This window comes from Cotesia glomerata, linkage group LG5 (assembly GCF_020080835.1).
Source record: "Cotesia glomerata isolate CgM1 linkage group LG5, MPM_Cglom_v2.3, whole genome shotgun sequence".
Classification (NCBI taxonomy): Eukaryota; Metazoa; Arthropoda; class Insecta; order Hymenoptera; family Braconidae; genus Cotesia; species Cotesia glomerata.
The window spans coordinates 27,068,418-27,085,882 of record NC_058162.1 but is presented as its reverse complement, the minus strand read 5'-3'; the positions used below and the strand labels follow the sequence as shown (position 1 = coordinate 27,085,882).

The following is a 17,465-nucleotide window of genomic DNA, read 5'->3' as shown; positions in this document are numbered from 1 at the left end:
GTACAAGTAGGGAGGTGTTACGTGAAATTTCAGTAACGCCGACGGCAGCCTTAAGGGATGCCCATAAATTGTAACGAAATAAAAAATATGATAAAAATAGAGCTTAAATTTGGAATTTTCATAAAGAAATATATTTTCTCAGGAAAAAATGCGGGTTAGGTATGAGGTTTTTTGTTTGCTAAAAATATCCGCCCTTTCTCTAACACATTAGATCTTTAGAGAATAGAATATAAGCTGGTCCTTTTTCTTTCGTTTTACTTATCCAGATCCTTTAACAAGTAACCCCTGGATTCTCATGCTGACAGAAAAAAATGCTGACTCAACCCTCACAAACGTCTGCCAGATGTTCTCATTTCAATAAGAAAAAAAACTTACACAACCTCGGTTTTATCTTTTCCCTTTTTTTTACCCTAATTTAAAAAAATTTTATTTATTTCCCGGACCGGTTAAAAAATTCTATTACCTTTTTTTTACAGAAATAATCCCGTGTTCAACAACTATTTGTTTTTATTTTAAATCGTTTATTATTTTTAGACTACCTTGGCTCCGACGACTTTATTGTTTTAATTCCTGGTAAAAATGCAAATTATGCTAAACTCACTGCTTGCTTTAAAAATTAATCCACGCTGAGATTTCTCGGCGCTTAATAAAAAAAAAAAAAAAAAAAAAAATACTTTACCCGGGACTCGAACCTTGCATTTCCGGGCACTTAATTAACGATTTTCACACTGCGCTACGACAAATTTGGTGACCTAACTCCTTTTATAAAATTTTTTTTTTTAATTTAATGCGTTTTAAGTTCTCTTTACTAATTTCTGGTCGTTTTTCAATTATCTTGGCTCTAAGTAGGAAAATTTTTTTTTTATTTTTTATTATCGTTTTATATACTGCTAAATAACTACTCAGTTAAATTAAACACCTAATTTAACTTAATTAATAAAAAAAAAAAAAAAAAAACAACCCAGGATTCGAACCCTGTACTTTTTGGTCGCCTATTTTTTTACTTTCAAGCTTCGCTACATTAAATTGGTGACCTAACTCCTTTTGTAAAAATTTTTTTTTTAATTTGTCGCACTTTTAATCCTCTACAAAAATTTCTGGTCTTTTTTTAATTTTTTGGTCACGATCTATAAAATTTAACACAAAAAAACAAAAAACATTAAAATTTAATCATGCCTGACCATTTTGTAAAAATCCAATACCTTCTCACGGCGATTAATTATTCCTAATGTAAATTTTCCACTCGATTTCTTTAAATTCACTCTTGAAAATAATAGCCAGAAATCGAGCTGAGAATATATTTAAATTCTGGTCTGGATGTTACAAACTTTAATTGAATTTTTAACCCAAGATTTATTAAAAATAAAAATCTCCGCATATTTTAATAGTAATTTTGTGGGAATAAATTAACAATAAAAATAGTAAATAACCGTGGTATCCGTAGCATGTGGAAATATAAATAACTTAAATGGGGTAAGTTTATAACTCACTGGTTCGAAAGCAGGAAAACCAAGGAAACGATTGACGAGAAAAGTTCAAAATAATGGAGAAGAAAACAAGAATAGTGTCTAAATAATTGATACAATTAAAAATCTTTTGTTACCGAGACTACGCGGCATTATATCGATGTTGAATAAAAGGATTACGTAATCCGGAATTAATTGGATCAATGTTCTGGCGACAAATGTTCGTCATTGTCTTTGAGCTGAGCTGCTAAATAATTTACCTTCTGGATTTTAACGACGGAAATCGGAGAGTTATAAATCTGACAGATTAATTGCGAGTTTTTTAGTGACCTGGATTATTAAAAATAAATTTGTTTAATTTTTAAAAATTAATCTTTACAATATTATTAATAAAAAATTTAATTCTGTTTTCAGGTTTTGGCTTCGTCACATTTCAAAGCGAGGACGTAGTCGACAAAGTATGTGAGATTCACTTCCACGAGATCAACAACAAAATGGTGAGTGTAATTCTGATTTCTAAGAACATAAAGCGATAGTTTGTGCCCGAAAATGGGATTTCGTTGGCGAAAATAGGTGTTTGCTGTTGAAGCCAAGACAGAACTAATTTAGCTTATAATCGAGGCATGCTTGCAGTGGTTATTTGTATTTGTCATACAACCAATCCAGGAGTACTCCAGAGAGTTGACCATAAACCAGTAGCTGGTAACAATTATAACGGACTAGAGTCCGTAGTTATTTGACTGGTCCATAGCCTCAAGGAAGTTTGTTGACGCAGAATATCGAATCTTGACCAAAAGGGAGCTATATTTTTATTGTTTTGTCAATAGACAAGAATTTTTTATTTGTTTTTATTGTTTATATGCAAAATTTTTTCTGATTCGGCCTGATATTGTCAGGTATGACCTGATCTAGTCATATGACCAGATCATATGACCTGATCAAGCTTAACATGAACATATCAAACCATGTCAGGTCATATGTCTTGGTCACATGATCTGATCACATAATCTGATCTTATGACCTGGTCATATGATCTGATCTTATGAAGAAGTCATATGATCTGATTTTATGGCCGGATCATATGATCTGGTCATGTGGCTTGATCTTATGACCTGGTCATGTGACCTAATTATATGACCAAGTCATATGATCTGATCTTATGACCTGGTCATATGATCTAATCTTATGGCCTGGTCATGTGACCTGATCTTATGGCCAAGTCATCTGATCTGATCTTATGATCTAATCTTATGATCTGATCTTATGACCTGATCATATGATCTGATCTTATAACCTGATTATATGATCTGATCTTATGACCTGATCATATGACCAAGTCATATGATCTTATGACCTGATCTTATGACCAAGTCATGTGATCTGATCTTATAACCTGATCATACGACCAAGTCATATGATATGATCTTATGATCTCATCTTATGACCTGATCATATAACCAAGTCATATGATCTTATGACCTGATCATATGACTACACATCATATGATATCATTTTATGATCTGGTCATGTGATTTGATCTTATGACCTAATCATATGACTTGATCTAATGACTTGGTCATGTGACCTGATTTTATGATCAGATCATAAATTTTTTTTTACTTTTTAATGCAAAAAAAAAGATAAAAATTGTCTTTTAAATGGTCCAATAATTATTTTTTTCCAGGTGGAATGCAAGAAAGCACAGCCAAAAGAAGTAATGCTCCCGGCAAATTTGGCGAAGACGCGAGCGGCCGGCCGAGGTGCGTACGGTGAGTTGGTGATGGTCGCGACTCCCCCAACCACTTATCGTTATGCGCCGTATCCCCTGCCATCTGCAGCTGCAGTTCATGCTCACGCTGCAGCGGCACAAGCCACTCCACATCATCTGCTCGCGCCAATTGTTGCTAGTGCTGCTACTCCAGGAACCGCGGCTAGTTACCAATACGCAGCAGCAGCAGCCGCTGCGGCTGCTAACCCCACTGCTGCGACTGTTTATGATGTAAAACGGGCCCTGGCAGCCGCTGCGGCGGCCTATCGCCCCCACCCAGCTGCTGCGGCTGCTGCTGCTGCTGCATCACGAGCCGCTACTTTGACCTACTCCATGAGTGACCTTCTAGGAGTTCAAGGTCTAGATATGGGAACCGCGGTTTATCATCCGATACCTACTATTGGACTATGACCCACCATTTTGCCGTTGTCTAGACCTCAGTAAGGATAATGGCAGAGTTTTACTGACCAGGACTGACTTTTACGGAAACATTCCGGATTTGGGGAGGTTAACAAAAATTGTGGTGAAAATCTTGGAGGGATTTTAGGAAAATTTTTATTAATTTTATCATAATTATTTCTTACCGTTCAGCCAAAATTTGAAGTTTGTGCCAAAAAAAAAATAGATAGAATTTAATTTTAAAGATGTCTTGGCAGGATTTTCACCACGGAAAACGCAATGTTCAACAAAACACTGTGATCGTAGTGTGACTTAGAAAAAAGAATTGTAGAAAATAATTAGATGACAGCTAGAAGTAGTCTACCGCTCGCGGCCTCGGAAAATCGTCAATAGTATTAGACTCTTAGAAATGACGAATCAGTTCAGCAACAAAAAGACTGGTAGGAGAATAATTAGGGACAATTAGACGAACGTAGACAGTAGTTGTAGCTTATATAGTTGAAGACGATAAACAAAGCGTTTAAAAAAAAGACAAGAATACCTGGAGCTTGAAAGAAAATTACAGTTTAGAGTTGTTGAATACCGGCGTTCCGAAGATCCAATTCCAATGAATATAAATTTAAAAGGGGCTCTTAGAGCGTCGGAGGACACCTGGATTTATTATCGAACCGCGACGTGAATCGGTAACGACGTGTAGGTGGAAAACGACCGATGGAACAGTGCATTCTCTGCATTCGGATACTCTATAGATTTTCGTATGTAGTCGAAGGAAAGAAGGATAATAACTATGCCAGCTGCGAAGTACCTAATTCAGTTTCGCCGTAAGCCCACCAGCTATATCGAATAATTAAGTTTCGGCGTCTATCACAATTACCGCTAAAAGCACTTCAATTAAAATCCTATGGAACTTAATGCCTTCAGCTGGCGAAGCATGTCCGGGTATTGCACCAACTGCTTTTCGCTCTATTTCTCTTCCCATTTATTACTCTCCCCCCTTATCAACCCTACCACCTCCCCCTTCGAGTAGAATTCGCGGCCACTAATAACTCAGGCAACAACAAATGATCATGTTCAACAAGATGGTCTTAGGAATACAATTTATTACATACCCTGACATGACCATGTATGACCAGATCAGGTCATATTATTAAGTCATATGACCAGGTCATATGATCAAGTCATATGACTAGATCATATGATCAGGTCATATGACCAGATCATATGATCAGGTCATATGACCAGATCATGTAGTCAGATAATATGATCAGATTATATGACCAGGTCATATAATCGAATAATATGACCAGATCATATGATCAGATTATATATGGCCAGGTCATATGAACGAATAATATGACCAAATCATGTGATCAGGTCTTATGACCAGACCATGTAGTCAGATCATATGATCAGGTCATATGACCAGATCAGAAGGTCAGATCATATGACCAGGTCATATGATCGAATAATATAATCAGGTCATATGACTAGATCATGTAGTTAGATCATATGATCAGGTCATATGACCAGATCATATGACCAGATCATATGACCAGATCATATGACCAGATCATATTATCAGATCATATGACTAGATCATAAGGTCAGATTATATGACTAGATCATATGATCAGGTCATATGACCAGATCACAAGGTCAGATCATATGACCAGGCCATATAATCAAATAATATGACCTGATCATATGTCAGGTCATATGACCAGATCATATGATCAGGTCATATGGCCAAATTGTATGACCAGATCATGTGATCAAATCATATGATCAGATCATATGACCAGATAAATTTTTTCACGGATTTTTTTTCCCTAAACTTATAATTAATTATTAAAAAATTGATAATTTATAAAATTTCAAACCTTTACTTAAAAATAAATCGCAAAATTACGCGAGCAGATTCGATAACGGAGTGGCTGAATTAACAAACTGTTGCGTTTTTACGGATAACATGAAATTTCATAACTTAAATACCAAAAAGTTATTAATCAAAATAATAAATAACAATAATAACAAATTATTTAAGATAAAGTATTTAATATATATAAAATATTACATAAAATATTTAATAAAATAAAATAAAATCACAAATATATATGTGTATATCATAAGTGTTCAACATATGCTTTTACCTGTACGTACCTAAGTAATTTTTTTTAAAAACGGCAAATATTTACAAAGTATTTATTAAATATAAAAAAATCTATACATATAAAAATAAATATAAATATATATATATATATATATATAAAAAATATACACATATATAAATTGATATATATCATATAAGACAAAAAAAAAGATATATTGTTTTTTACCTACAATAGACTTTGATATAATTATATTGATATTGGATATATTTTATGAGTACCTAAAGCAAAATTAGAAATTTTTTTCACTGTAATTTATTTTGTTACTATTATTATTATTGTTTATTTTTTATTTTTTTTTGTTAATAGATAAAACATATCAAGTATAATCTAGGCGAAATATGTCATAGTTTTAACGAATAATAAATAATATATTGTTTATTTATTAATTAAAAGTATAAACAACTAATTTAGGTTCCTAATAGGAAGTTATTCGATTAGTTAGTTTATAAAAGTTATTTATTATATTCAGTTATATTTAGTGAACTCTATGTTCACCTACTTTATTATTATCATTATTATTATTATTACTATTATTGATTAATATGTTATACTAGCAGTTTAGTATTTGAATAATAATAATAATTATATAAAAGCCGTTATAATATGCCGTTAGATTAGTTCATTTGTCATAGGTCGTTCTTTGTGGAAGTAGATTAGTCAATAAATTAAATATCTTTTTTTATGTACGCCTCAATTTTTATGGGTGAGTACCATTTTCATTATTATTCATATCTTAGACAACTTTTTTTTTTAATAATATATTTATATCATTCATATATGGCATATATGGCACATATGATCAATATTTGGTTCATATATGGTGTATATGCGCGATATATAGTCCATATATGGCATAGATGCCATATATGGTCCATATATGGCATACCCGCTCCATATATGGCATATATGCCATATATGATCCATGTATGGCATATATAATTCATCTATTCTTCCTATATGGCACAAATGATCAATATATGGTTTATATATGGCATATCTGTGCCATATATAGATCATAGATGACATATATGACATAGATGCCATACATGGCCAATATATGGTATATATGCTCTATATATAGCATTGATGCCATATACGATCCATATATGACATATATTATTCATCTATTCTTCTTATATGGTACAAATGATCAATATATGGCCCATATATAATTACTATATGCTATTTAAGGCCTATATATGGCCCATATATAGGACATATATGGCATATATGGCCCATATATGATTACTATATGGCATCAATGGTCCATATATGACATATATGGCATATATGATTCCTATATGGCACATATGGTTCATATATGGCATATATTATCCATATATGGCAACTTTTAGAACTCTAAAAATTTTTCTATAAGCATCATCGTAAAATGAATCGAAAATCAAAAATTATCCGCCCAAAATTTTTCTACTCCCTATACATTTATTTCTTTCCCCTCACCTAAAAAATTGAGGTGCAGAAAATCAAAATACCAAATGCAACGAAGCTTCCACTGAGAACGAGCATAGGCTGTAATAAAATAACAATTATAAAGAACGTTTAAACGACGATAATAGTTATAAAAACGTATTTAATGATACCTTGTAGCGGTATACGCTAATTATAACCTGTATTTTTCTCCACCACTTCTACTACTACTACTACTACTACTATTACTATTACTATACTATTTATCATTAAAAACATCTATTCGTACACATATTACTAGGCTAATTATTGCTGAACCTATTATTATTATTATTACTATCTATTGTTAATTAATAGCGTGAGACGTGTGTTTTAGAATAACTTAAAGTCTAAACAAAGTATCTAAGCCCGAGGGCGCAACACTCGTAAGTAGACAAAGTAATTTATCAGGTTGGTTAGAAGGAAAAATTATCAGAAATAATTATTAGTGTTATTAATTTTTTTTCTGGTAATTTTTTTTTGCTAGTGCTTGGGGTGTGGTACCAAATGTCAAAAAAAAATAATTAATTAATTATGTAACCTAAATTTTTTATAATCGCTGTTTTAAATAAAATCTTAAATAAATAAATAAATAAAATTAATAAATAAAGTGTAATCAATGATAAAAATATTACTTAATTAATAAAAAATGATAATAATTCGTAAAATGACGCTTCACGTCAGATTTGACGTCATACCAGCCCAGTAGTGATTTTTAGGTACGAATTTAATTAAAACTTCATTACTTATACTTATATATTACATAAATATTTGATATTTATACTTACATGGTTATTGATGAGTGTTAATTATAGTTAGATATGACCGCTATTGCCATCTGTGAGAAAAAAATTTATACTATATTTATATCTAATGATAATTAAGATTAGAGATAGCGAGTCTGTAGTGTATTATTAGTTGTGATAATAAGTGTTTTTATTAAGTTGGTTAATTAATATATTGTTAATTAAATGTAAATCGTCGATATAAGTGTCTGTAGTCCGTATTTAATTAGCCATATTTATTCTAAATTGGAAGTTTTTTTGATCGGATCTATAGATCTCTATTATAATTGTGATTTATAGATTAAATATTAGGGATACGGCTAAATTATGAGACTCTTTTTGTAGAAAATTGAATTTCCTATCGAAAGTATTTTTATCATTTTTTCGATATCTCTCACCATTCAGTCGTAATCAAATTTTTAAACTCTCATATCGAGCCTTTGACTATTTAAGGACGGTCCGCAAAATTAAGAAATTAAAATTGCAATTCTTGAATTAAATACTGAAAACACAAGAGTATCCTTGTCATTTTTTGAAATCTGCTATGATTTAGCCAAAATAATAATTTAAACTCACTTTTTGAAACTTTTTAGGGACTGTCCTTAAAATCGAGAAATTAAAATTGCAATTTCTGGGGTGATTATCAATGATACAAAAATATCCTTATTATTTCTTTGATATCTCTTATCATTTAGCCAAAATCATGATTTAAAATCACTTATTTTAAACTTTTTAGAGACGGTGCTTAAAATCAAGAAATTAAAATTGCAATTTATGGGTTAAATTTTAAAGATACAAAAGTATCCTTATCAATTTTTTGATATCTCTTATCATTTAGCCAAACTAATAAATTCAAATTACTTTTTGAAACTTTTTAGGGACGGTTCTTAAAATGAAGAAATTAAAATTGCAATTTCTGAATTAAATATTTAAGATGTAAAAGTATTCTTATTATTTTTTTAATATCTTATTATTGAGCCAAAATAATAATTTAAAATCACTTATTTAAACTTTTTAGGGACGGTCCGCAAAATTTAGAAATTCAAATTGCAATTTCTGGCTTAAATATTGAAGATATAAAAGTATCCTTATCATTTTTTAATATCTTTTAGTCAAAATAATAATTTAGAAACTTAAAATCACTTTTTAAAACTTTTTAGGGACGGTCCTTAAAATGTAGAAATTAAAATTGCAATTTCTGGGTTAAATATTGAAGATGCAAAAAAATCATAAGAGACCTTTTTTGTAGGAAATTTAATTTCCTATCAAAATTTATTATCACTTTTTCGATAAATCTCTAATCTGTAGCCTTTAATTTGATATTTTTATAAAATTTCCGATCAATTAAAAAATTTTCCAAAAAAATAGAAAAAAAAACCCGTAAAAATAAATATGGCGATTATCTAACTAGTCAAACTAAGCTGTATTAGTTAAAGCCTAGATTTAAAAACTAACTACGAATTAACAACTATGTAATCGCTAAAACTAATCATAGAGTCTAGGAAGGTTTACTGTTAAATAATACTAAATAATTAGATTTTTGGGTTTATTTGTCGTAGCAATTACTGAGTAAGGACGCCTAGAACTATTACTGTTATTATTATTATTTCAAATTAATTAATTATTAATTATTAGTAACCTATTGATTAAGCAATTAGTCAGAGCCTAGTCGATAGTCAGAGAGTTTTAGTTGTGTGGTGTTATTTTAAATTAGAATCTCCAACATTATGAAATTTCATGGATGCTCATTTTTACTATTCATTTTTTTTTTAACCTAGAAAGCTTTTATCTTTTATTATTTTTCTCCAGCTTTGGAAAAATTTCAAATTTGAAATCTTTCCAAAAAAAATCCAATCTCTAAAAAAAAAATTGAAAAATTTACAGCTTTGCTTTTTTTTTACTTTGTAAATAAAAAAAAAATTAAACAAGTGCGATGTTTCGTTAAAAAAAAAGAGATTGAGAGAGGAAAAGATTTAAATCCCGGAAATTAAAATGGGATCGAATTTTCATGAGTGTTATTAATTATTTTTATTTTTCCTTGTAGATTTTATGTGGTCCCTGGGAGCTCTACCTGATGGTAAGTTAAATATTAACTCGCTGGCTCCCCAGCCAACTTTAACTCGGTAAGACGCCCGGTCATTTCACATATTTACATTGTTTACCTCCGCTTGTCGTGCTCAATTATTCTACTGTCGGTTGTTGGAACTTTTTACCGCGACACCCTGTTAATATTATATTTTATTTCACTTCCCAACAATAAATAACTCCATAAATATTGATAAAACTTTTTAATTTGTTTTATTCTGTTTCGTATCCATTTCAATTAACAACTTTCATATTTGTTCTGTAATTTATATCGATTTTTATCTGGTAATTCAATTATTTTCTCTTAAAGGTGGGAGTGTTTTTATTTTAAATATAGATATTTGGGTCACATTAAAAACAATCTTAAAAATTCGTCATTTTCCAGTAAAATTTTGAGTTTACAACTTTTTAGGGTCGGTCCTTAAAATTAGGAAATTAAAATTGCAATTTATGGGTTAAATATTAAAGATACGAAAGTATTCTTATCAATTTTTCGTTATCTCTTATCATTTAGCCGAAATAATAATTTAAAATCACTTATTTAAACTTTTTAGGGACAGTCCTTAAAATTAAAAAATTAAAATTGCAATTTATAGGTTAAATATTAAAGATACAAAATTATTCTTATCATTTTTTCTATACCTTTTATCATTTAGCTAAAATAATAATTAAAAAATTTGAAATCACCTTTTGAAACTTTTTAGGGACGGTCTTCAAAATTAAGAAATTAAAATTGCAATTTCTGGGTTAAATATTAAAGAAACATAAGTATATTTATCATTTTTTTAATACCTCTCATCATTCAGTTAAAATAATAATTTAAAATCACTAATTTAAACTTTTTACGGACGGTCCTTAAAATTAAGAAATTAAAATTTCAATTTTTGGGTTAAATATTGAAGACACAAAAATATCCTTATCATTTTTGTAATATCTCTTCGATTTTAGCCAAACTAATAATTTAAAAATGTAAAATCACTTTTTGAAACTTTTTAGGGACTATCCTTAAAAATAAGAAATTAAAATTGCAATTTCTGAAATATTGAAGATACAAAAGTATCGTTATCATCCTTTTGATATCTCTTATTATTTAGCCAAAATAGAAATTTAAAATCACTTATTTATAATTTTTAGGGACGGCCCTCAAAATGTTAAAATTAAAATTCCAATTTCCGGGTCAAATATTGAAGATACAAAAGTATCCTCATCATTTTTTTGTTAGTTTTGTAAAAGTATCCTTATCATCCTTTTGATATCTCTTATCATTGAGCCAAAATAATATTTTTAATCACTTATTTAAACTTTTTAGGGACGGTCCTTAAGATATTAAAATTGCAACTTCTGAGTTAAATATTGAAAATACAAAAAAATTATAAGAAACCTTTTTTGTAGAAATAAAATTCCCTATCAAAAAATTTTTACAACTTTTCCATATCTCTAACCCTTAACCCCAAAACTCCCAAACAAAAATTAACAATATTCTCAATATGTTTCAGGTTTTCCAGCAGCCTACGCCGCCTACGCAGCAGGACGTACATACTCAGGGTATCCTAGTTTCGGACTACCCTACGCGACGGCAGGTAACCATCTTAGCTTTAACCACGTTAACCACCAGCATAATACAGCGGGGCACATCGCGCCCTTAAACCACCTAAACTTGAATCACCACCACCACCACCACATACAGCCGGCCCCCACCCACTCCGGCGGGCACCCGACCCCCCAATCCAACGCCCCAACAGCCCTCTTCTACCATCCCACTCTGGAGCACCTCTACAACGCCATGCCTCTGTGAACTAACTTAGCAACCACTCTCTCTCTCGCTGCTATTATCACTATCACTATTACCGATATTATCAATAATATTAATATAAATAATATTAATACCAAAACTTCTGCTGCTGTAATAACTAATATATTAACCAAGTCTGAGCTCAGACCAACGAATTTACCCAAATCGACCTCTGTTGAGCGCTATATTAACCACCGCTACCCGAGGTGATTAATATCGCCAAAAGTACCCGTTTGTACATAACCAACCGCTATTAACGGTAATTAACCTTGTATATCGTAAGTCCACATGTCATTGCACTCCCCCGCGAGCTTCCTAAGCTCACTTGTAAATAAAATCCCCGTTAATATCAATATTAGGGTCGACTATTCAGTTTTACTCCTCGATATTGACGCTCTTGAAGGGGAGGGTTGAGTTTTGATCGGATAGAGGGCGCAACTACAGCCCAATTATTGGCAGACGCTGCGGAAAAACCTGAGGGCTTTTCAAAGAACTAATTGCGGTGCACGCGATTCTAGGTCGAGTGCTTGAGCCTATTGCTTCTATCGAGCCGGAAATGTCAAGATTTATGTATATAATGCTTCTATGAATTTTCTTTTTTTTTTAATATCATTTTTGTACTTTTTTATTGGGGGGAATTTTAATTTTTCGGGGATAAAAAATTGATTTTTGGGTCTTGAAGGGTTAATATAGGAGATACGGAAAAATTGTTCACGATTTCTTATAGGAAATTTAATTTGCTATCGAAAGTATTCTTTGTATTTTTTTGATATCTTTTATAGTTCAGCTGTAATTTAAGTTTTAAACTCTGACAAAATTTTGAAATTTTCAAGGACGGTCCTTAAAATTAAGAAATTAAAATTGTAATTCCTGGGTTAAATATTGAAGATACGAAAAAATTATAAGAGACCTTTTTTTTAGGAAATTAAATTTCCTATCAAGTATTGACGTCATTTTTTTGATATCTCTCATCATTAAGGGGAAATTGATGATTTGAAATTAAATTTGTAAAATTTTGAGGAAATGAGTAAAATTTAAATATAATTTTGTATTTTTATTAGTTAGATATTTGTTATTTTATGAGCGGGTTAGAGCAGAACGGACTTACTAAGTTAACAGTTATTATATTTCCGGAATGTTAATATTGGTATGTAACATGAGAATTAACAACTGCGACACAGAATCCTCTTTCTCGCGTGGTAATTTATAATTACGCTCTTTGTTAACATTATCTGCTGGAAAATTAAATTTGAGCTACTAAAAATATTCGGACATTGGCTTACCCCCTACAGACTCCGCCAATCCCAACTAAAATCCTTTTACAAAAGTTCACGAGGCATGGCAGTAAATAATTTCATCATTCAAAACCTCAAAAATTCTAGAGCTCCACTCCTAAAATTGTCGCCCTACGCCAATGTCCGAAATACCGTGGCGCCAAAAAATTATAACGCGCTAAGAGAAAGAGGATTTTTTGGACAGTTAGCTTGTAATTATCGTGAATTTAAAAGTTGTTAACACACTAGGCTGCTTAATTCATTACTATAATTATTAACAAAGTTAGTTAGTTATTTAAATAAATAGAGAGGGTACTTTCAGGTGCCTTGGGACTTCTCGGTACTATCAATTCTGGTGACACGCCTCTTCGGTCCTACTCAGCTCAGTACAGAATTGTTTCAGAGCAATGATTTTATTATTATTATGAATTATAAAAAAAATAATTATCTGATTTCAGTGTTATATTTATCGAAAATTTATTTTGTATTTAATTAAACTTTATTTCATTATTTAATTAAAATAAATGGATTTTATTATTTAATTTATTTATTTGTTATTATTTTTATGGGGTGTTTTAATTTTAAGAGGGGAGAGAGAGACCTAAAATTTTTTATGTGCCATATATGATCATATGGATCATATATGCCACATAGAAGTCATATATGTCATAAAGAAACCGTAAAACTCATATATATGGCTACAAAGTGAACCATATATACCATATATGGGCCATACATGACATATATGCCATATACATGGCCATATATGCCATATACATGGCCATATATGCCATATATGTCCAATGAATAGCTCCGAAATGAATCATATATGCCATATATGGCAGGTATGGCCATATATATGGCATATATGGCCATGGATGCCCATACCTGCCATATATATGGCCATATATGTCATATATTGGCCTTGTTATGTATGGGCCTTGTCATATATGGGCCATATATGCCATACTTTGGTTATATATAGAATGTATATGCCATATATATGGCCATATATATGTCATATATGGCCATGGATGTCCATACCTGCCATGTATATGACTATATATGTCATATATTGGCCATATATGCCATATATTGGCCATATCTGCCATATATTGTCTATCTATCGACCATATATGCCATATATTGACCATATTGGTCATATATTGGCCATATCCATTCCTGACATATATATATAACCATATATATCATATATTGGCCATATATGCCATATATTGGCCATATATGCCATATATTGGCCATATATGCCATATATAGCTATATATTGGCCATATATTTACCATATATGCCATGCATATTCAATATACAGTATTTATGGCCAATATATAACATATATGGCCAACATATGGCATATATGGCCAATATATGGATCAAATATGTCATATACAAGCAAAAAAATTCTTCCAATACTTAAAAAAGTTCTAAAAAAAGTCAGGTAATAATAACTTAAAAAATAAAAAAAAAACGAAGCAATAATCAATAAGCTGATAATAGTGATACAGATATAACCGGCAGTAAAAACGGCGTATAGGCAAGTGAAGTACACTACTATCAAATGAATTTCGCAGTAACGTGTACCTACACACACAATCATCAAAAACCTTGACTACGCACACAATATACAGCATATATGTATATATATATAGTGCAGTACGCGTAGTTAGAGTGCCGTCGTATTTTACAGTCATTACCGTAACACGTTAGTGCACGCGCCCGTTGCGCCACGCAATAAATCCTCGGTTACCGTTACCGTGACAGGACGGGGGTTTATTGTGGCGCCGGTTCCTCCCTACCCCACTCCACCCTCTCCCCTCGCCCACTCGCGAACGTGAAATCCGCGAGCGTTACACTCCTGAAGCGACGTTTCTGTTTTTTTTCTCAATTCGACGCTTGCGCGTATATTTAGTAAAAATAATAAAAAATAAAAAGGGAGGAAGAAGGAAAAAAAATAGTGAACTTGGAAAAACAAATAAAATAAAGAGTAAAATCCAGCAAAGACAAAGCGAAAAGCGGAAAGCGAAACGCGAATGCGAAAACTAAATCGGTGGATTCGTTGTATCGGAACGCACACGACCCGTTTAATTTTCTTTCGCTTGTATCATATTGTATTGATCAGTTTGTTTTATTTTTTTTTTTAACTTTTTGTTGTTGGAACTTTTGTGCCGATTCGATCTTTCAAATGTTCACATTTGACAATTATTTTCGATGTAAACATCCCCTCACTTTTTTATCAGTTAAATATTTCGCGGATTTTTTTTTTGAGTCGGCTGTATCGTGTAAACTTTGTATATATTGTTACCCTAATGTAATTATTAAGGCTTATATTAAATTGTGAAGCTCTCAGATGATTTTTTGCGTGAGAAAATTATTTTTGAACTTTTTGGAACTGAAATTGAATTTCTGGAGACTTAAATAACTCAAATTTAACTCATTAAGACCCAAAAAACGCAATTTAGACTTTAATTGAGCTCACTGAGACTCAATGAGCTCATTTTAAGTCCAAATTTAATTCATTTGACTCAAATTTTACTTGGTTGGACCTAAAGTAACTCATTGAGACTCAAAAAACAATTTTTGAACTTATTGAGACCCAAAAAAGTAATTTTGGACTTCAATTTGACTTATTGAGTCTAAAGAAACTCAATTTGAACTCAATAAACTCAAATTGAACTAATTAAGACCCAATAAACCTAAAATTGAGTCATTGGGAATCAATTGAAACTTAATTCGACTCAAAAAAACAATTTTGAACTCAAAATTTGTCTATAAAACTTTTTTTAAAGTCATTGAAACTCAATGAACCTAATTTGAGCTCAAATTCAATTTTTTGAGACTCAATTGACTCAAATTGACCTTTTTAAGACTCAATAAATCCAAAATTGAGTTATTGAGAGTTATTAAACTCAATTTAAACTTAATTTGGCTCAGAAGAGTCAATTTGAGCTCAAATTTAACCTATAAAACCTGGTTTCAATTAATTAAAACTTAATTGAACCTAATTTGACTCAAAAAATTAATTTGAGCTTAAATTTAATCTAAAAAACTCAGTTTTAAATAATTAAAAGTCAATTAAACCTAATTTGAGCTCAAAATTGACTCATTATGACTTAATTGACTTAAATTAACCTTTTAAAAGCTTATTAATTCCAAATTTAAGTCATTAAAATTTATTAAACTCAATATGAACCTAATTTGACTCGAAAAAATCAATTTGAGCTAAAATTGAACCCAAAAAAACTCAGTTTTAATAAAATCAAAGTCAATTGAACCTAATTTGAGCTCAAAATTGACTCATTATGACTTAATTGACTCAAATTGACCTTTTTAAGACTCCTTAAGTCCAAATTTAAGTTTTTAAACTCCATTTGAACCTAATTTGACTCAAAAAAATCAACTTGAGTCCAAATTTTACCCAAAAAATTCAATTTGAACTTATTAAAACTCACTTAAACCTAAATTGAGCTCAAATTCAACTTATTACGACTCAAAATTAAGTTTATTAATCTTCAATGTCCCAAACTTCAACTCACCAAGTCTCAAAAAGCTCAAATTAAACTCACTGGGCTCAAAACAACCTAATTACACCCCAAACTTATAAAAATGATCTGAGAGCTCATTGTTGATGCTGACAGCAACCTTTTTGACACTTTTGAGTCTCACTAAGGTTACTTTCGGCATCTAAATCGAAACTATACTACCCCTTGAGTTTACAAATCTATATAAATAAATTAATCTAGCCAAGGACCCTTTTGCTGTAAAAATCACATAAAAATTGAGTGTTATGCATATATGATTCTCGCCAATAAATTGGTCAGCCGTACAAACAACTATTAAATATCAAACATTGACAAACAGTAATACAAATCAATGTTTTGTTAACAAAGGATGGATAAACAATCCAACTCGACTTATATAAATAAATCTAACAACGTTCCTCTCATTAATAAAAATATTAATCGTAAAAAATGCGGCGATTTTTGAACTGATTTTATTTTTGAAAATTTTCACCGGCAAAAACAACAATGTTCACAGACGCATGGCTGGCAAACTCAATGGTCCTCCGTCAAGCAAAACGTCGACTGCCTCTACCCCCATTCCATTAGGTACAAGTACACTTAACAATATTACCTACCAACAATCGCCGGCAACGAGATTTTGACATTAAACCAAACTGAGTTACAAAAATAAGGGAATTTTTCAGTCCAAATTTGATTTTTCGGTCATCCGATAATACTTA

At 31.0% G+C, this 17,465-nt stretch overlaps 2 protein-coding genes across 7 annotated transcripts in view; both read left to right on the top strand.

Annotated features, from left to right (window-relative positions):
* LOC123264899 (RNA-binding protein Musashi homolog Rbp6) overlaps positions 1-17,465 on the top strand; it is a 348,561-nt gene that overhangs the window by 316,117 nt on the left and 14,979 nt on the right. For 5 of the 6 annotated variants that reach the window (XM_044728425.1, XM_044728424.1, XM_044728423.1 and 2 more), the window contains 4 exons: positions 1,881-1,963; positions 3,151-3,235; positions 10,101-10,133; positions 11,638-11,721. In XM_044728425.1, the coding sequence (XP_044584360.1) occupies positions 1,881-1,963; positions 3,151-3,235; positions 10,101-10,133; positions 11,638-11,721 (285 nt within the window). The remainder of the gene's footprint in view (positions 1-1,880; positions 1,964-3,150; positions 3,236-10,100; positions 10,134-11,637; positions 11,722-17,465) is intronic. The other variant, XM_044728422.1, reaches the window with a different exon arrangement.
* Positions 3,242-5,812, top strand: LOC123264901 (ice-structuring protein 4-like). Its single transcript, XM_044728428.1, has 2 exons — positions 3,242-4,862; positions 4,954-5,812. Exon 1 carries the CDS (start codon positions 3,247-3,249, stop codon positions 3,643-3,645), a length of 399 nt encoding a protein of 132 aa, XP_044584363.1. The 5' UTR covers positions 3,242-3,246; the 3' UTR covers positions 3,646-4,862; positions 4,954-5,812.